Source organism: Schistocerca serialis, chromosome 5 (genome assembly GCF_023864345.2).
Source record: "Schistocerca serialis cubense isolate TAMUIC-IGC-003099 chromosome 5, iqSchSeri2.2, whole genome shotgun sequence".
Classification (NCBI taxonomy): Eukaryota; Metazoa; Arthropoda; class Insecta; order Orthoptera; family Acrididae; genus Schistocerca; species Schistocerca serialis.
The window spans coordinates 608,529,620-608,551,418 of NC_064642.1; the positions used below are offsets into that span (position 1 = coordinate 608,529,620).

General features: G+C 39.7%; 1 protein-coding gene across 1 annotated transcript in view; it reads left to right on the top strand.

Moving 5' to 3' along the window:
* The first annotated feature begins 275 nt into the window (after window positions 1-275).
* The window catches only part of LOC126481364 (vesicle transport protein GOT1B), a 28,293-nt gene continuing 6,769 nt past the window's right edge, over window positions 276-21,799 (top strand). Inside the window, exons 1-3 of the mRNA XM_050105073.1 lie at window positions 276-585; window positions 1,383-1,474; window positions 12,251-12,429. Coding sequence (XP_049961030.1) covers window positions 561-585; window positions 1,383-1,474; window positions 12,251-12,429 — 296 coding nt within the window. The 5' untranslated portion in view covers window positions 276-560. The remainder of the gene's footprint in view (window positions 586-1,382; window positions 1,475-12,250; window positions 12,430-21,799) is intronic.

A 21,799-nucleotide genomic window follows, 5' to 3' on the forward strand; every position in this document is an offset into this window, starting at 1 on the left:
TAGTGTCGTTGCTTCTATTAAATGGATATTTCGTCCACCTCTTAATCCAATAGTTCAGCACTTTTCAAAATAAAGCTACTGTGTGTATGATGTCAGGAGTAATGGCACTGAAATCGTCCGGGAACTGTCAGTAAACTTAAGATAAATGCAATAATCCTGGCATTTGATTAACTAGTACCTACTCGGATTGCAGAAAATCCATTAATAAAAGGTACTTTTTTAACGTCACTTCGCGCATTCCAGCGAAAGTTTGTCTCTCGCGGTCCTATGTGATGTTTGGTACTCTTTGCGCAGTGCGCGAAATGTAGTTGAAATTTTGGCACATCTCTGACATATAAGTGATGAATAGTGTTTATGATATTTGTGTGATAAATGGGTCTATCAACACTAGCTGCTGTGAATAAATACGGGTGATGCACGACTATAGTTTGCTTGATGTTATCCGAAATTCGGAGTTTGCGAGACGCCGACAATGCGCGGATGACGTGGAGGTGTAGACGCCGTATGGATTTGTGAGAAGTGTTTTCACTGCAGAATACACGTATAGAAATAGAAAGAAAATGTTCGAAATCACGGATGTTCAAAGTAAGTGAGCCGCACTAAATTTTCTCCAGACAAATATATGACATTGTGTTATATTTTATAAATACACCATGAGAGCTTGGGATTCTTTCAAGAGCCAAATTATTTGAACAATATTAGAAAAAGTAATTTGTTTCATCCCCTCTTTAACAGTAGTTTGTAAATCTTATTCGGCATAAGAGTGCTACTTATGAAATGGGTTAATAAAGATCAGATTAGATTCAGTTTTCGTTCCCTCGGCCTAAAAATGATATGATTCTCGTGGCTCTGGAGAATGTCAGAAAGCATAACACAAATCCAGAACATTTAAATGTAGTACTAACTTCTTTCAACAGTTGTTAGGAGATGTCGAAATATTCGAATACATTATAGTAAACTGGAACTGCTAATATGTTATATGAGTGTTACATGTATACGAACATTTTCAGCGCGTTTATCGTCAGCAGTTAACGGTTAAGACTTGCATACTTTAAAATGGAAAAAGACATAGCTTGCGGTCCAGTTTGTTAATTTCGCTTAATGTTTTTGGAATAACTTACTATATTGCAGTTTTTCAATTGGAAGCAACAGGTTACCCCATTTATCGAATAATGTTTTACGAAAAGTGACACATCAGAATATTACTAGGTCTAACTTGTTCTTTCTTTAATTTACTATTCTGAAAAGTTTCGGCTCAGTTTTTATTAATTTTTTTATTAATAATATGAGCTGTTAATAGCTACATGTTGCAAAGCTGGTGAAATGGGATATTATGCTCTGCTGTGAATTCAATTTTCGTATGAAATATTGTTCATTTTCAGAAATTGGTGTTGGTTTGGCTGGTTTCGGGATAGCATTTCTATTCCTTGGCGTGCTGCTCCTATTTGACAAGGGCCTGTTAGCCCTTGGAAATGTGAGTATTTGCGTCTATAACTGTAAAACATTGTCACACTACTTTATTTGCAGACTTTCCATGTTTCTCTGTTGCTGATTTGTGTGTGTGTGTGTGTGTGTGTGTGTGTGTGTGTAAAAGAATATTAGGAATTGATTTTCTGAGTCAGTGTATAATTTTGATCAAGCGTTTAAGGAATATCTTAAATTGACAAAATTATTAACTGTTAGGATTGTATAGACTCCTTTTGCAGATTACTGTTACATTTGTTTTTACATTGATCATGGGTCCAGGACTTGAAACAAATTGCTCTGAAGATGTTTTGTAACAACACAAATCTCGGTGTTCAGTGTGATTGTGAGCTCTCAGAAAAACCGATTGTGTTGAAACTGATATATATCCCACTTAACTGTCTGGATTACATTTAAAGGTGATTATTTGGTTGTGACTTGATTAAGCCAATGAATGTGAATGCAGAATAGATGGTGATAAACAGATTAATCTCTAGCAAAGCTTGATGTCCTCTTTTGCTTCATATTTGATATGCTTTACCATATTTAACACACTTTTTGCTGTAGAAAAACACTTCTAGAGAGGTTGATGGATCAAATATAATATGGACAAGTCTCAAACAATTATTTGGTGCTTATAATGTACCTATTTCATACATAAATGATGTAAAATGCAAGGGGGTAAAGTAGAGGACTTAACCATCCTAGTGTTCATTGTGAAAAATAAATGTAACAGTAGACTTAGGAAAAGACACAGTTCAGGTGTAGTGGGCTTTCCCCACCTTAATTATTTGGGTACTGGTAATGAACAATTGAGCAGTCCCCTATCAATTAAACTAGAGAAGCAATAGCCTATTTATGATTCTGTTGACTGCAGTGCATATTACCTGTCTGTCTGTGATAGTTTGAAAAAGAAAATCATATTTTCAAGTGTGGTAAGTAGAGGATGTGAACAGTGCCCAGCATGTGAAAATAAAATATAAATGAAATGCACGAAATGTATTAGCACTTGTGAATATGGGCAACCATCTGCTAATGGAATCATGACACTAGGCAAATGGCTTTAATTTCAGATGTCTCGCCTATATGGGACTATACATAGTGAATGTACTACTGCATGTTGTAGAGACATAGTTGTTGACATACAGTATTTTGGTCTGGCTGTGAGTGGCACTCAGATAGCTCATGATAAGTGGGAAATCTGGGTTTGAGTCCTGGTCCAGCACAAATTTTTGTTACTGTCTTTCCATTATAGGCCTATAGCTGATGGTAGTCCATATTTGCAAATGTGAATACATTTCATGTATTTCATAATGACTGTCATGACAATGTCTGCCCCTACATCAGCTACAGCTACATCCACATCCATACTCTGCAAATCACTGCGAAGTTTATGGCAGAGAATACTGTCATACTAGTTATTGGGTTCCTTGCCGTTTCACTCACGTATAAAGTATGGGAAGAATGATCGTTCGAATGCCTCTGTGCATGCTGTAATTATTCTAATCTTGTTCTTATGATCCCTGTGTGAGTGATACTTATGGGGTTGTAGTATAAACCTAGAATCATCATTTAAGGCTGGTTCTTGAATCTATTTTAGTAGACTTTCTTGGGTTAGTTCATGTCTGTCTTAGTCTGCCACTTGATTTTTTTTTTTTTTTTTCATCATCACTCTCTCCCACGAGTCAAACAAACCTGTGACAATTCGTACTGCCCTTCTCTGTATATGTTCAATGTCACCTGTTGTTTGTATTTGGTACAGGTCCCACACTCTTCAGCAATATTAGAATGAGTCACAAGAGTGGTTTGTAAGCAATCTCCTTTGTAGATTGATTGCAGTTCCCCAGTATTCTACCAATAAACCGACGTTTATTACCTGGTTTACCCACAACTGAACCTATATGATCATTCCATTTCATATCCCTACAAAGCGTTGCACCCAGGTATCTGTATGAATTGGCCTATTCCTATAGTGCCTTTTTGATATTATTGTCATAGGATACTACATTCTTTCGTTTTATGAAGTGCATAGTTTTATTAGGTCTACAACTTTGCTTCTGCCATTTTGCAATAGACAGCAGTAGCGGCAATTGGGTTTCGGGTGGTTGGTCATAGGTGTAATACAATAAGCTTAGGCATCTGTAAACATAATGCCATAAAAATATTAGTCTATTTGTGATTGCATCATAAGGTTTTTCTCAATTAAGTACGTCAACTTACGAACCCATTTCTTGCCATTTGCGGGAAGTTTTAATTTTCTGCCTAGACATGAAGAAATCTGCGGCTGTGGCTCGTAAAATGCTGTGTAAGACCAATGGTGAGGAAACGGTTAGTGGAAGAACATGCAGAGAATGTTTTCAACGCCTTAAGAACGGTGATTTTGATGTCAAAGACCGGCATGGCAGTGGAAGACAGAAAGTTTTCGTAGCTACTGAAACAGACGGAGACAGTCACAGGACATTATTATCGAAAGCAGTTGATGCATTCGAGCCCAGCACTGAAACACAAACGGCCACAATACAGTGATAGACACGTAAAGATAAGTTTGCAGCTGGTCAGTGCTCGATCCCATGTAGCAGAACCTGTCGGAATATACATGTAGATGTTGAAATGAGAAGTCCTATCCCTCCCGCTGTATTCTCCATATATTGCTCTCTCTTACTACCACCTTTTTTGATCAGTGGCATACAGTCTGGTTGACCAGCAATTCCGATCATATGGACAAATGCAAAATTGAATTGATTCATGGATCCCCACAAAAGATGCCCAGTTCTTCCGCCACAGGATTCGTATGCTATCCTAAAGATGGGAGAATGTAGTGGCCAGTGATGGGCAATGCTATGAATAATAATTTTTTTGTAAGTTTATCACAATAAACCCCCAAGCTTCGAGAAAAAATGGCGGAAGCAAAGTTGTAGACCTAGTACATTTCTGAACATTTAAAGCAAGTTGCCAATCTTTGCACCACTTTGAAATCTTATCAAGACCTGAATGAATATTTGTACAACTTCTTTTAGACAGTGCTTTGTTACAGATAATTGCATCATCTGCAAATAGTCTGAGGTTACTGTTGATACTGTCAACAAGGACGTTAATATACAAAATGAAGAGCAAGTGTCCCAACAAATTTCGGTGGGGCACATCTGGAGTTACTTCTACATCTGACGATGACTCTCCTTCTAAAACAATCTGGTGTGCCCTCCCTACCACAAAGTGCGTAATCTAGTCACATATTTCACTTGATATTCCATGTGGTGGAACTTTCGACAATAAGCATAAGTGTGGTAGTGGGTCAAATGCTTTTCGGAAATCAATAAATACTGCATCTACCGGACTGCCTTATCCAGAGCTTTCAGTATGTCATGTGAGAAAAGTGCAAATTGGGTTTCACATGATCAGTGTATACGGAATTGATGCTAGTTGGCCTGTTTCATTCATCTTTCCAGTTGTATGAGGATCAAATTGGGACAATTCTCCTGGGTTTTCCTTAGTAAAGAAACCTTTGAATAGAGGGTTATGCATTTCCGCTGTTGCTTTGCTACCCTCTGTTTCAGTTCTTATCTCATTCGCTAGCAATGGCTTGGTGCCTTTTCATACAACATAATTTCTTTGGGTTCTGTGAAAGATCAATTGACAATATTTTGCTGTAGTGGTCATTGATGGCATCACACATTGCTCTCTTGACAGTCAAACATGTTTCATTCAGCATCTCTCTGTCTGTAGTCCTAAACTTTGCTTTTCATCTATTATTCAGTAATCTCTGTTTCTTTAGAAGTTCCTTTATAGTGACTGTATACTACGGAGGTTCTCTCCCGTTATGGACTGTTCTGCTGGGCACATATACAGGGCTATTACAAATGATTGAAGCGATTTCATAAATTCACTGTAGCTCCATTCATTGACATATGGTCACGACACACTACAGATATGTAGAAAAACTCATAAAGTTTTGTTCGGCTGAAGCCGCACTTCAGGTTTCTGCCCCCAGAGCGCTCGAGAGCGCTGTGAGACAAAATGGCAACAGGAGCCGAGAAAGCGTATGTCGTGCTTGAAATGCACTCACATCAGTCAGTCATAACAGTGCAACGACACTTCAGGACGAAGTTCAACAAAGGTCCACCAACTGCTAACTCCATTCAGCGATGGTATGCACAGTTTCAAGCTTCTGGATGCCTCTGTAAGGGGAAATCAACGGGTCGGCCTGCAGTGAGCGAAGAAATGGTTGAACGCGTGCGGGCAAGTTTCATGCGTAGCCCGCGGAAGTCGACGAATAAAGCAAGCAGGGAGCTAAACATACGACAGCCGACGGTTTGGAAAATCTTACGGAAAAGGCTAAAGCAGAAGCCTTACCGTTTACAATTGCTACAAGCCCTGACACCCAATGACAAAGTCAAACGCTTTGAATTTTCGGCGCGGTTGCAACAGCTCATGGAAGAGGATGCGTTCAGTGCGAAACTTGTTTTCAGTGATGAAGCAACATTTTTTCTTAATGGTGAAGTGAACGGACACAATGTGCGAATCTGGGCGGTAGAGAATCCTCACGCATTCGTGCAGCAAATTCGCAATTCACCAAAAGTTAACGTGTTTTGTGCAATCTCACGGTTTAAAGTTTACGGTCCCTTTTTCTTCTGCGAAAAAAACGTTACAGGACACGTGTATCTGGACATGCTGGAAAATTGGCTCATGCCACAACTGGAGACCGATAGCGCCGACTTCATCTTTCAACAGGATGGTGCTCCACCGCACTTCCATCATGATGTTCGGCATTTCTTAAACAGGAGATTGGAAAACCGATGGATCGGTCGTGGTGGAGATCATGATCAGCAATTCATGTCATGGCCTCCACGCTCTCCCGACTTAACCCCAAGCGATTTCTTTCTGTGGGGTTATGTGAAAGATTCAGTGTTTAAACCCCCTCTACCAAGAAACGTGCCAGAACTGTGAGCTCGCATCAGCGATGCTTTCGAACTCATTGATGGGGACATGCTGCGCCGAGTGTGGGAGGAACTTGATTATCGGCTTGATGTCTGCCGAATCACTAAAGGGGCACATATCGAACATTTGTGAATGCCTAAAAAGACTTTTTGAGTATTTGTATGTGTGTGCAAAGCATTGTGAAAATATCTCAAATAATAAAGTTATTGTAGAGCTGTGAAATCGCTTCAATCATTTGTAATAACCCTGTATATATCCAGTGCTTGGTCAACTATTCTTTTAAACTTGAGCCATAGTTCTTCTGCTTGCTCCTGCTCTGTGCTGGAGGTTTCAAGCTCCTCATTGAGAGGTGCCACTACTCGACTCTTTCTGCTTGTTTTAGTTGTCCTTTGTACTGTGGTGATCATTGTTGCCACAGCCACAACATGATCACTGATAGCAGTTTTGATGTGGACATGCTCAAAGAGGTCAGGTCTGTTTGTTACCATTAGGTCCAATATGTTTCCATCATGAGTGGGGTTCCAAACCATCTGTTTTAGGTAGTACAGAGAATGCATTTAGTAAACAGGATGTTTGATGTCTCCTGATGATTAGATTATGTTTGGGGAACTTATGTACAAACGAATTGGGGTTTTCTGTAAAGTTTTTGCTAACATCCAGAGATGATTCTGGTGTGCAATAGGAGGATCCAATTGCCAATTTATGTTCACTGCTGATATTGATTTTTGCCCTAACAGTGTTACATGTAACTTCAATTTCTATCTTTTTCTTGGGTTTCTTGTGTAGTGTGACTAATACATCATTTCCATTCCCCATTAGCCTATCCTTTTGATAAACACTTAAATTTTCCCCAAAAATCTCACTGTTATCCATTTCAGGTTTCAACCAGAATGCGTGCATGTCTGAAGAAACTTTGCATCATACTTCAGAACAAGACAGGCTCCAAAATATCATATAAATAAAATGTGTTCTCTTGTTAATGTGCAATACCTAAGGCATCTGTGCGCCTTGGTTTCCCCGTATGTTTGTCGACAATTGTGTACAGATTAGCTTATAGATACAGGATGGGTCTTATTGCTCAGTGTCTTAGCAGAACTGACTGGAAGACTTGGTGGTTTGGAACATGTGTTGTGTATCAAATCAGTCCCGTATCATATAGCGGTGAAGCTACATTAATAACTGCGGCTCAGTGATAGGTGAAACAGTACCAACTAATTCAGCTTGTTACTGGTGTTTATTGCATAGTCAATCATAACATGTGGGGAGCAGAGATGCTGACGAATAAAGAATTCAGAGTTACAGGATAATGAGAAATTTGTATGTTGATACTTAAAAAACTTCAAAGCCACTGTTATCTCTGGAATTTGCCCCATCTTTCACTACAGCATTGTGTGGTATGGAAAGTTATAAAAAACAGATGTTTTTATGCTACAGCCCCCTACAAACCAGCAACGCCATTGAGAGTCTCGGCCCAGAAACAGCTATTTCTGCCCTGCTGCCTAGTCATCTGCTTAGAGAAGTGTAGTTAAAAGAAGAAAACCCACAAGGAAACTAAGGCAAAAACCTTCTGAAGAAGGGCAAACACTGCTGTGGAACTATGAACAGATTTTCGTAGATAACTTAAGTTTTGTAAGTACTTCCTACCTGCAGTGTCATTTCATCAAGCATAGAGAATTCGTCTTGAGAAGTTTTTCTTATCCACCATCTGTTATCAAAGCTGTCTGAAGGATCTTCACGCTAATGTATTTAGCCAGATGTGGTCACATGTGGTGCACAAGACAGCCAGGGAAATTTATTATCTTAGATTGCAAGGTAATATGAGAAGACTGCACAGGCTATGTGTATTACTGGAAAACACCTCTGATATTGCAAAATAGCAACAGAGTAGGTAGGTTATGAAAGAATAGGCACTGTTCATAGTTCCTGCAATTAATTTTCATTGATTGTGGTGTTCAGTTCCCCATACAATTTGATATCTGTCTCTGTATGCCACAGCCTCATTAACTTTTCAATACTGTTGTGGTAGCTGATGATGTGGACTCAAAGGCAAAATCTGCTTTCTTTATAAAAAAAGGTCACTTTCTGCACCAGACACCCCTCCAATGTACACACCATCAGATGCTTTCTGCAAAATGCCAAGATGTAAAAGGAAGCTTGGCAAGTAGTGCTCTTGCTCATTGTTCACCGTCCAGACTACTTTTCTTGGTTGTCACTCTGGGTGCAGCATTGATCATAATTTGTGCTACTGTCATCTGAAATGATCACCTTTTTAGAGATTTTCATCTTTCATTTTCAGTGGTATGGTTCAAATAAGAGATAATGTCACCCCTGTTACTTCTGGAATCAGCCGGATTTCTATGCATAATTTTGTGGTATGGGTAGGTGAGTCATTCTGCAATGATCCCACAAACACTAATAGTGTTAATATTGTCTTCCTCTTTTCCCAGGTGATGCAAATATGATCTTTTCATTTTTTCCACTGTAACTAATTTGGAAATGATGAAAATGCAAAGAAGACGAATCAAGTATTTAATTTGATAACATACCTTCTAGACAGCATTACCACGCAGAGAAATTTAGTTGAGTTAATGATTTTTGGATGATTTTAAGCAAAGTTTGAAGCCTGTGTACCTGCTTCCTTTGGTTCTGTTGCTTTGAGCTATGGTTTTAATTGTTCTTAGCATTATTGCTTACGGTGAAATATTATATAGGCCCTATAGAAAATGAGTATTTCAAATACTGATAGCATTAGTGTTACTGAAATTATCACACATAGCAGACCTAATAATGAGACGAAAGAAGTTTTAAAACAACTACTTTGTTCTTCAGAAAAAGGAAAAAGTACAAAAAGCAAATACACTATCAGAAAAAATTAGGCCACCTGTACAAACGACATCAGATTCTTATCTGATGACAGCATATGCCACCTGAAGATAGTAGATATACTGATAATAGTTTATCATCCATCAAAAGATAGCATATTGGCATAGCACCACAGCATCATCTGTGCCTACCCTTAGATAGGGAATGGTAACAGCTAGAAGGGCCAGTGTGGTACAAACATGTGAAGCAATCAAGCCACACTCTGCTTCCTACAGCCAACCGAGAAAGTTCGAAAGCAGTCAAATTATGGTCTTATGAGTAATGAGATGGTCCTTTTGGATAATTGCCACACAAGTTGGACGTGCTGGATCAGTTGTGCAATGGTGCTGGTATCAGTGGTCTCTCACTTATAGATGAGGTTCTGGTCATCCACAGCACAAGTGCCCATATTGTAAGGGCAGCAGTGGCAGATCGTACAGCTACAACACATATAAGAGGGCTTGTGAGCCCAGGCATGTCAACGTGAACTGTTGCGAACTGCTTACTAGTAGTGGACTCCAGGCATACACACCTTTAGCCCGTCTCCCACTCATGCCACAGCACCAATGTACACGGCTTGACTGGAGCGGTCAGAGGATCTTTTGGAAAATGGAATGGTGTGCCATGGCCTTCAGCAATGAAACTAGATTCTGCCTGCAAGCAAGTGATAGTCAATTGCACAACCTAGACCTGGAGAGCACTGTCCCATAGAGTGCATTCGCCGGTCACACTGGCCCCACCGCAGGCCTTGTGGTCTGGGGTACGATAAGCCACAGCTCTCGTTCATCTTTGATGTTCCCGGAGGGGATGCTAACCAGTACACAGCAACTTGCCTCGCCAGCACAATCTGCAGACTTGTCTCCAAACAAACATTTGTACACTCTTACAGAACTAAGTGGACGGGTTGAGCTGGCATGGTATAATACATCCCAGGACAGTATTGTCCATTTGTACGATCAACTGGATGCTAGTCAGTACCTGTATTGTCACTCGTGCAGGCTACGTCACATACTAATATGGGTGTTCCAGCATGGGTGATACCTCAGAATCGCATGTGTTAGTGATGTCGAAATGTAATCATTTCATGTACACCTTATGCAATGTTGCAGCAATAAATATTGAGTGAATTGGAAACCTCTAAAAGGATGAACTAATTTTTTTCCCGGTTGTGTAATTATATAAGGGAAAGGAACACTCAGGATTCTCCAAAACAAGATTGTAGGGAGTAGAGAATGTAACAAGTGATGCCTTCAGTTAGTTCTGTTTAGTTTATACTATAGTGATAATATATTCAAAATAACTTCTGTCATCTTGTTATTCTACACTGTCCACAAAATATTGCCAGAGAAATTCTTGAGGAGGAGGAGAAGAAAAAGAAGAAGAAGAAAAAGAAGAAGAAGAAGAAGAAGAAGAAAATAGAGGCAAAGTAATTATAATATGAATGAGTGTAAATATTGAAAAGAAGTTGTGTATAGTGTGCTGATTTACTTGGCATTTCTTGCAGTTTTTTGAGACTAAAATTTTAATGGAAATTTATTATTAGTGATATCAATTTTTCATTTTTATATTGCCTCAAATTACTTGTAACTATTGTAATGGACAGTCTTTACATTGATGTTGGTGAAAAGTAAAACACTGGTGTTTGCCATGTTACTAGCAGAAACTATCAGCAACCACATTTCTTTTGACAGGGTAATGACTTTTCTGGGGGGGGGGGCGGAAAATTGGGAATTCTCAGGGAAACTGAATTACTGGAAACTCCCCTAGGGGGAGTTGAACTGTTTGTTCATGGAAAGGAGAGTTCAGAGGAAATTTGTTTTGAATTGCTTGAAGATTCTGGTTCAGAAGTAATCTGTTGTGAAGTTGTGTAAGGAAAGTCTGAGAAGAGCATTGAAATGTTGTGTTTATTGCTTGTCAACCCAGAAATCATCGTTATTGTTCCTGGCTTGTCGGGCTCCAGGTCAGTTATGTTTTGCGTGATTGTGGGTGTGACAGTGTGTAAGGTGTGTGAGTTCTATCATGTAGCAGTGAATTTGTCATTCTCACAAATGCCAAGGCTTTTTCCTAATTCTATATGAGATATAAAAATGAATCTATATTTGAACACACACATTGTAGCTCACATTAAACATTTAGGCTTCAGTTCTTTTTCTACTAATTTCAGTGAGAAGTAGTACTTTACCTGCTTTCTTGCAATGACATGCTGAAAGTTAACTGTGACTACAATGTGAAAAGTGTTCAGTCTGAAACATGATACATCTTTGCTATCGCTGTCTATTGGTATATTCCAGCTACAGCAGTTTGAAGCATGTTGCTGTGAGGCTTTCTCATGTCCTTGAGGCTTTCATACAGTGACACAGCATGGTATGGAATGGTAACAGAAAACTATAACAATGAATTTTCCAGGGGCAGGAAGAGCCTCTCACTTACAGAGCTAATGATGAAACTGTAAATCCTAGCTGAAATCGTTATAATTGCTAACAAGTGACCTGGTAGTTAAAAAAATATAATTTGCTCTGAAAATTAGTAAAGTAAAATTTGGTCCTACATACAACAAAAATTGGATCAGAGTGAGTTAAGAATTTCAATCTGAAAATACTGGGAATTCTTTTAATGCAACAAAGTTGCCACTCTGTTTGACCACAAAGTTTATTGCAATCAAATACTTGCATAAATAATTTCAAGAGCTCATGATTAATTCTTTGTCGAAGGCTGCATTGAAGTATGCTGACTCACCATTTGTATGTTTCTCCTACCACTCTACTGGTAAAAGCCTTAAGCAGCTTAACAGCTGTTTGCAGTTTTATGAAGTTCAGTTTACTTTTTCACAAATAGTTTCTTTCAACATTATTACAATGCAGACTTGAAACATTCTGTGAAACTGACTGCAATGAACTTCATTATTATTAAATTTTCCTTTAATATGTTTTTACTGCTGTCTAGAACTTCCAGGTATAACATTTTGAAATTATCCCTCCATTTGTTACAGATACTTTTCATCTCAGGATTAGCATGTGTGATTGGATTAGAACGGACGTTCAGATTCTTCTTCCAGAGACACAAAGTTCGAGCGTCTGTTGCCTTCTTTGCAGGCATTCTTGTTGTTTTATTTGGTTGGCCATTAGTCGGTATGCTGATTGAGACATATGGATTTGTGTTGTTGTTCAGGTTTGTAATCCTAGAAAGTTTATGTGATGTGATTGAATTTACTCCTAGTTGTTTCTACTTAAAGGTTTGAAATTTTGCGTGAATTTGTAAATCTTTAAATTTTTATTGTTGTCCTGTTATTTGAAGGATACAATCAAAGAAATAACACTTAAATTTATACATGTCTACAGGCATTAAAACTCTAATTTCTGTACTTTGTCATAAAAGGATTTGAATTAATTTGTAAGTAAATGCTAAGTATGGTGCCATTTCAAATTGAAACATGGTATTGATTAAATATTGCAAAGGGGCTGTTATTGGCTAAATATGTCTATTTGTTAGAAGCCGGCCACTGTGGCCGAGAGGTTCTAGGTGCTTCAGTCCAGAACCGCGCTGCCGCTACGGTCGCAGGTTCGAATCCTGCCTTGGGCATGGATGTGTGTGATGTCCTTAGGTTAGTTAGGTTTAAGTAGTTCTAAGTTCTAGGGGACTGATGACCTCAGCAGTTAAGTCCCATAGTGCTGAGAGCCATTTCAACCATTTTTTTATTTGTTGGAAAAAGTGATGAAACTTAATTTCTTGTATTGTTTTGGAACATTAGTTTTTACCGTAACGTGTTATATTGTGGTTCATAAGAAGCAAATAGAGAAGACTGGGTTTGGGGAAGACGAGATTAACTGTTACCTAGTCCATAGTGCAAGATGAAATGTTCTTGGCCGAGCACTGGTAACAATATAATTTTGTTTTTATTATGTTGCTGATTGTGTCAAACAACGTAAGTTATTGTGCAATTAAAATAACTTCTGACTTTTGACAGTTCCATGCAAAGCAGGAAGAGAGGAAGTGCGTTGTCAGCTTGCACTGTGAATACCTTGCCTACTTTCAGCATGTGGTTGTTAATTGGCCAGCAGTGAAAATTTTTAAAATGTTACAATATTATGAAGTAAGTGGCATGCCTCCAGGGGAAGAATCACTGTTCTGTTCCACAGACCAGGAACTATGCATGGAGCAGATAGAAATGAGCTTCACTTCAATCTGTTCTTCCAGCAATGCCTCTTGGATCCATGTTTACAAAAGTACATTCTTGGTATGACTCAACTGGGGAAGAACCGTGTGCAGCAGTGGACATTGTCTTCTGTCCTGCCACTTTTCCCTGTTGCTGCTCTTGTTATTCCATGGCTCGCTAACATGCTCTACCAGCCTCAACACTCCTTACCAGCACTTGTTATGATATGAAGTTCAGCCAGTTGCTGCAGAACGCTGACTTCAGACTGTTACTACCTGATACCAGATGGAGAGTTTATGGTGTTAAACATGCAGCACCTTTCCATTCAGTGGTCTGGAGATCAAAAATTTCAGTTTTTTGTGAGCTCCTGTAGCAAAGGAAGCTGTCTGCTTCATTACATCTGATGGGAAATATTTACACACGAGAGCAGTAAGCAGTATGAGATGGTTTTCCTACTGTTGCGGTAAAAGAAGCTGCTTTTTCTAGTTCTGGTGATATGTGTGTTTCCAACTGTTTTCTTACATCACAAATTCGTAAGTGTGGGAGAGTGCTTGCCACAAAATTCGACACTATGTTTAGCAAATTCTTGAATTAATATCATGGGAATGTATCAAATCCATTAATTGAGATTTATATACACTCCTGGAAATGGAAAAAAGAACACATTGACACCGGTGTATCAGACCCACCATACTTGCTGCGGACACTGCGAGAGGGCTGTACAAGCAATGATCACACGCACGGCACAGCGGACACACCAGGAACCGCGGTGTTGGCCGTCGAATGGCGCTAGCTGCGCAGCATTTGTGCACCGCCGCCGTCAGTGTCAGCCAGTTTGCCGTGGCATACGGAGCTCCATCGCAGTCTTTAACACTGGTAGCATGCCGCGACAGCGTGGACGTGAACCGTATGTGCAGTTGACGGACTTTGAGCGAGGGCGTATAGTGGGCATGCGGGAGGCCGGGTGGACGTACCGCCGAATTGCTCAACACGTGGGGCGTGAGGTCTCCACAGTACATTGATGTTGTCGCCAGTGGTCGGCGGAAGGTGCACGTGCCCGTCGACCTGGTACCGGACCGGACCGCAGCGACGCACGGATGCACGCCAAGACCGTAGGATCCTACGCAGTGCCGTAGGGGACCGCACCGCCACTTCCCAGCAAATTAGGGACACTGTTGCTCCTGGGGTATCGGCGAGGACCATTCGCAACCGTCTTCATGAAGCTGGGCTACGGTCCCGCACACCGTTAGGCCGTCTTCCGCTCACGCCCCAACATCGTGCAGCCCGCCTCCAGTGGTGTCGCGACAGGCGTGAATGGAGGGACGAATGGAGACGTGTCGTCTTCAGCGATGAGAGTCGCTTCTGCCTTGGTGCCAATGATGGTCGTATGCGTGTTTGGCGCCGTGCGGGTGAGCGCCACAATCAGGACTGCATACGACCGAGGCACACAGGGCCAACACCCGGCATCATGGTGTGGGGAGCGATCTCCTACACTGGCCGTACACCACTGGTGATCGTCGAGGGGACACTGAATAGTGCACGGTACATCCAAACCGTCATCGAAACCATCGTTCTACCATTCCTAGACCGGCAAGGGAACTTGCTGTTCCAAGAGGACAATGCACGTCCGCATGTATCCCGTGCCACCCAACGTGCTCTAGAAGGTGTAAGTCAACTACCCTGGCCAGCAAGATCTCCGGATCTGTCCCCCATCGAGCATGTTTGGGACTGGATGAAGCGTCGTCTCACGCGGTCTGCACGTCCAGCACGAACGCTGGTCCAACTGAGGCGCCAGGTGGAAATGGCATGGCAAGCCGTTCCACAGGACTACATCCAGCATCTCTACGATCGTCTCCATGGGAGAATAGCAGCCTGCATTGCTGCGAAAGGTGGATATACACTGTACTAGCGCCGACATTGTGCATGCTCTGTTGCCTGTGTCTATGTGCCTGTGGTTCTGTCAGTGTGATCATGTGATGTATCTGACCCCAGGAATGTGTCAATAAAGTTTCCCCTTCCTGGGACAATGAATTCACGGTGTTCTTATTTCGATTTCCAGGAGTGTACATTGATTGAAATCAGATGTTTGCATGTTTATGAGGCTATTTCCTTCAGTACTTTTATTAAGACCTGTCTACTTAGACCGATGATGAAAGTTTAACAATATTAAGCTGTGTATCTGAAATAAAAAAAAGTACAAAATCTTCCATGAGGATGCTTAGTTTAAAATTTTTCTGATGTCTAATTGATTGATTCTTAAGTTTCTTAAAAAGTGATTTACTTATGGAAAATTTAAATTCTACGTTTCTAAGAAAATACAGTTTGGAAATCTGCTGGTAATGCTGACTGTTTTCTGAATCTTTCTCTTGGGGTTAGACTTATAATACACCAAAAATGTTGACTGCAAACTAATGATGAATTTTACAGTGTATTTGGCATGAAGTTTACTCAAGAAATCACACATTACCAAGTATTTCTTTGGTAATTATCAACTGGAAATTTGCAGTAACTGATGCATCCAGATTTTTCTTTCTCATTCTTACACAGCGGCATACAGCAGTAAGGCAGCTGTAACAAATAATGAGTATATTTCAGATGTTATATGTTACAGAAACATACTATCAACTTACTTTCAGTGCAGATATTCAACACACACACACACACACACACACACACACACACACACACACACACACACAGACAGAGCTGTAACATGAATACAACAATGATTTCAACATTATAGGCTTTCTGTATTGCTTACTTTCATTTAAAGATGACAGCAATTAGGTGATAATCTCCAAACAAATAAATCCAGCAAACATATATTACATGTTCACTATTCACAGCCTACACAAGCACATGTGATTTCAATATAAACAGTTCCTTAATTAAGGACTGCCTGGAGTATTGTTGGTGAGTGGCACCAGATGTGGGGGGAAAAAGTTGCATACTCTGAATCACTCACTGCCATATGATCCTGGAAAGTGCTGAGGCTGTTAGAGCGTAGTAGGGGGCTATGGTTAATCATTCAGGTGTAATGAACGCAGCCGTTGTCAATGCGTGACACACATTGATGTATGTCTTGGCAAGCACCAACTTGTTTCTGAACAAAATGCTCCTCATTGCATAAAGATATCTGTACTGGCATCCTCTTGCTGATATGTTACTTATGTTGGTAATCAACTTCTGCACATGGAAAATTTTTCATTCCAGAATCTCACTCACGATGACAGTTCTGAAGATCTGACTGATGCCCTGTTAAATAACTCTCCTTTCTGACATTAGAAAGAAATGTAATGTGTATGTTACTTGTGTTAATAATATCGAACAGATCTGTGCTTCATTCTTCTGGAGTGCATCCATCTTTGTTTCCTGGTTTTTTTTTTTTTTTTTCTTTTCTTGGTGGTTCCACAAGAGAGTGGCCTGTTGATATTTCGTCACTATAATCTTCCTTCCTTTCCTTTTGCTTTCCGTTTCTTATTAAATGCAGCAACTGTTCTGTCCACTACTCTTGAAACATCTGAACTTAGATCCCTATAATTGCACTTGACTTAAAAGTAGTCACACTCAAAAATTAGTGACCTAGTCTGTGGGTTTGAATTTCCCATTCAGCTTGCGATACTACACCAAAACTCATGTTGAGATATTTCACACTGCTACTAAAACAATGCTGCTATATAAACTCTTTCATAACAGCATGTGACAAAATGTGAAACTCTTCAATACTTTACTAAATTATACTTCATTATGAGAAATGAGAAACTTGGAAACAATTGCTCAACACAGCATGCTACCATTTACCAATGAGATGGCAACAGGTTTTGCTTCAGCTGCTGAGCTATTGGTGGCATCGGAGGAGAAGCTGGCTCGTTGTTAGCTGGGCAACAGTCACATGTTCCGTCCAGTGGGCCAAACTGTCAAAGGTTGCGAGGTAGTTTAATGACATTATAACTATCAATTTTATCTGTGTAACAGTTTATACAAATTTTAATGTTGTCACATAGTGTGTGTTTTGTTCAAACTGATGAACTTGGATGTTACCATTAAATTCTTTTTTGTAAAGATTATACCCATTGAAAAGAAAGCCAATATTAATGAGTCTGCTGCTTCATTTTTAACAGTTATAAAATTCATGTCAAATTTCTTTTAAAGAAGATCTTTGTGATAGACATTACAGATATTCAATATCAGTGGGAAAAATCGAGAAATTACATAATGTTTTGTTGGACAATCTGTGATTAAAGACGTTTTTTGTATTGTTGCCAACAGAAACTTGAATAAGAGATACCTCTAGGGTGGAGTACATGGTCTAGAATTAAATTTCAAACCAAGTTATTGTAAGTAAGGCAGTGCAAATTTTGAGCCAAGCAATAACTGAAAGAAATGTGAAGTCTTTCAGTAGGCAATCGACACAGTCAAAAAAGATAAAGCTGGGAGAGAATCAAAGCCCAATTTCAGAATAAGAGGTGTGATCACTACTCGCAGTACAGAGGCTTGGGAGTAGATCAGTCCCTATCACCTGAAGTGTTAGGCAGTGCTTGAAAGCATGAGCCATCTCCAGTGGTGGTTTGCACACCACACACTGCTGTTGACACTTACAGTGGAGGTTGCCACCAGATGCTGGTGACATCTTCTGTAGCATTTCTAGTTCTTCATTGTTGGAGCACATTTCTATATCCACCAGGGATACCACAGTGTAGAAAATAGCCGTAGTTACTGGGTGTAATGGAAGAAAAAATTACAGTACTGTTTGAATGAAGGGATAACGGTGAGACAGCTTCTTGCAAGTGGAAGCCACAATTGTTTTTTAATTGACTTTTCGCCAGAACCTCACAAATGTTTGCAATGTTTCCAGATGATTTTCTGTATTAATTGTTACTGTCAATGAGATTTGGGCCTACCACCTTATACGAGTAAGAAAATGGATATCCTTTTTCTTAGAAAGATTATGATTAATATTTCCTGGGTTGCCAAACAGATTCTTGTTTACTAGCTACCTTCAAAAAAATAACAAACAAATAGTACCAGTAGTTTGCGCTAAGGTTGCTGATCTTTAAATCAGACAGAAGTACCTGATATGTGGCTAGCTGTCAGTGGTTACTTGCGCAGTGGAAGGACTAGGCAGTGGGAAATGGAACATCATTCACAGCAAAATAACACAATTTATTTGAACTCCCACTGGTGTGGTAAATAGATAGAGTAATTATTCGACAATGCAGTTACAAAGACGAGGTGCTTCTCGAGAACAATAGGCCTGCCCCCTGGTGACACACAGACCCACTAGTCTGGACGTGCCACAGCACACACTGGTCATGTACTGCAAGTGCCAGGAACTTTTAGAAGACATATACAATGTGTCTTAACACAGATGTAACGAATGCAAATACAAAGGGCAGTCGGACTGTTAATTGAACAATTTAAATAAATAAATAAACGAGTTGTCCACAGATCTAATCGTAGCTTCTTTTTTTTAAAGTGTTAACGTGATGACACAGAGTAAAAATAATCTCGTTTTCTTGAAGCGGTACTATATAGTAGAAGTCAATTAATTTGTGGTTGTTAGGTTTGTGAGATAATGACTCACACTTGTAGTTGTTTGAATGAGCAGTAACAGTTCGGTAATGTTAGAGACAGTTTGCAAGACAACAATAATTTCTTAGTGCAGACAGAATTTTCTCACCAGCAAACAGACCACGATTAGTGAAACAAATTATTAATGTGGCACAAAACTAGTGTCAACCCAGAAGTAAAACTACATGAAAGTCCAATAAACATTTGGTCCAGAATAACAGCACAATTTAAATAATCCCAATGGCTTATCTTTAAATATAGAGAACAAGAATAAAACACATTAGAAAAAGTGCACCATGAGAGACCGAGCTGCACTGCTGATCAAGACATGCCTAATTCTTGGAAAAAGGCACAGGTCACACTTGTCTACAAGAAGGATAGCAGAAGTGATCCACAAATCTACCATCCAATATCCTAGAGATTGATTTGTAGTAGATTCTTGGAACATATTGTGAGCTTAAATATAAAGAGGTATCTTGAACAGATTGACATCTTCAATGCCATCTAGCATGGATTTCAGAAACATTGATCACTGAAACCCAACTCACACTTTTCTCACATGACTTACTGAAAGCTTTGGATCAAGGCAGTCAGGTAGATGCTATAATTGTTGATTTCTGAAAAGCATTTGACTCAGTACCACACCTACACTTACTGTCAAAAGTACAATTGTATGTGGGTATCAAGTGAAATTTCTGACTGTACTGAGGACTGTACTGAGAGAGAGAGAGAGAGAGAGAGAGAGAGAGAGAGAGAGAGAGAGAGAACGAACCTTTCCATATGCAGTACCTGGTACCATATAAGGCCCATTTAATGACTGCGAATTCCTTGTTGCTCTAGCAGCATATACTCACATTTCCCAGATCTGATAAAAATCCACAAATGACTTTAGCAATAATTCTGAAAGATGACATACTTAAGATTTTATAATTATATTTGGTGAAAAGGAAAATTTCACTCGGAGTAAAGAAGAGTATTATCATTTCTATCCTGAATCCGCAATAACTGCAGTCCGATATGGTTATTAAATGGAATATGTATATTATATCTGAAACAAAGATGATGTGACTTACCAAATGAAAGTGCTGGCAGGTCGACAGACACACAAACACACACACAAAATTCACACACACAAAATTCACACACACAAAATGTGTTGAATGTTTCCCTCTATTATAACCATATCAAGGAATATGTATATTGTTTGACACAATTGTTTAACAACTGTGTTAGTACCTGGAAGCCAACAGACAGTTCCCAGATTTCAAGTTACTTTTGAGAAATGTGTTCCATTACAGACCATTTGATTTGGCTGGAATCTGCAGTTTGAAAAGATCTTGTACTGTTGCTAACACCGGTTTGCTGTGTTCTATGATATACAAGTGATATTTGATAATACCTGGATTTTGGGAGTTACCTACCAATTATTTTTGACTGACTCCATCTGCTTGGGTCGTTACAACTGTCAAATATGGACGGGATCACATGGTGATGAAATTTCGGTGCTACCCTCTCCATAGTTGAAATTAATACCATGGCTGCTGTGGGACCCACAGTTTCACATTACTGCATGTGCGAGACTTTTGTCTACGGTGCAGTCTTGTATCATTGTACACTGTGGAATGCTGATTCCACAGAGTTGTATACATGACACAGAAATATTCTCTGAACTGTGAATATCAATATTCTCATATGAAAACAATCATCATCACAGGCTCATACCTGTGCATCCTTGCACCGAGGTTTCTGTAGATAACAGGTTACTCAGTCATTGAACAGATCTCAGTGTTAGATCTCCAATTGGCAGTACGTTAATGTGATAACCAAATCAAATAAAATCATCATCATCACACTGCTCTCAAATGTCTGCCAGTTTTTCACAAGAGCATAGTTTGATCTGTGGCTCGCTCTCCCCCACCCCAAGCTGTCTCAGAGCAAGATTCGTCATGTGCAGCATTTCTTCCAAGCAGTGCATCCAGAGGGGCATGGGCAGGAGCTTCTGTGCATTGTGCTGTTGAAGTAGCCATACATCAGGGTTTCCCAAACTGTGTCCCACAGAACACTAGCATCCTGCAGGAAATGAATAAGTTCTCTGGAAGAAGAAGAAAAAACTATTGCCATTTTTTCTCCAGCAATTTGAAGATACTGTTGGAGGTGATCAAAAAGTTTCTGTTTGAAGGCTGTACTGTCCAGAATCGATACGCTATTTGGGCAACCACAGAAGGTGTACAGACAAATGTAGGTACAAAAGGGGTAACTGTGAAAAAACCTTAATTAATAGAAAAATAAAACTTATTGACTGAAGGAAGTGAGGACAAAAATGTTCAGAGGGAATCCCAGAATACAGAAGTGTAAGTCACTTAGGAATGAAATATATAGGAATTGCAGGAAAGCCAAGGCAAAAGGACTGCAGGAAAAAAAGTAAAGACATTAAAAAGGAAATGGTTATTGGAAGGACTGATTCAGCATATACAAAACTCAAAACAACATTTAGTCAAATAAAACCCAAGGGTGGCAATATTAAGAATACAGTGGGAATTTCACACTTAAGCACAGAGGAGGGAGGGGATAGGTGGAAACAGTGCATTGAACTGCACTACAAGGAGAGAACTTGTTTGATTATGTGATAGAGGTAGAAATGGGAGTATATATGGAAGACACAGGGGATCCATTATTACTGTCAGAATTGAATAGAAGTTTGGAAGACGTGTGATCTAATAAGGCAGAAGAGGTAGATAACATTGCTTTGAATCCCTAAAATCATTGGTGGGAGGAGGGGGGATTGGCAACCAAGCTACCATCAGAGTTGTTGTA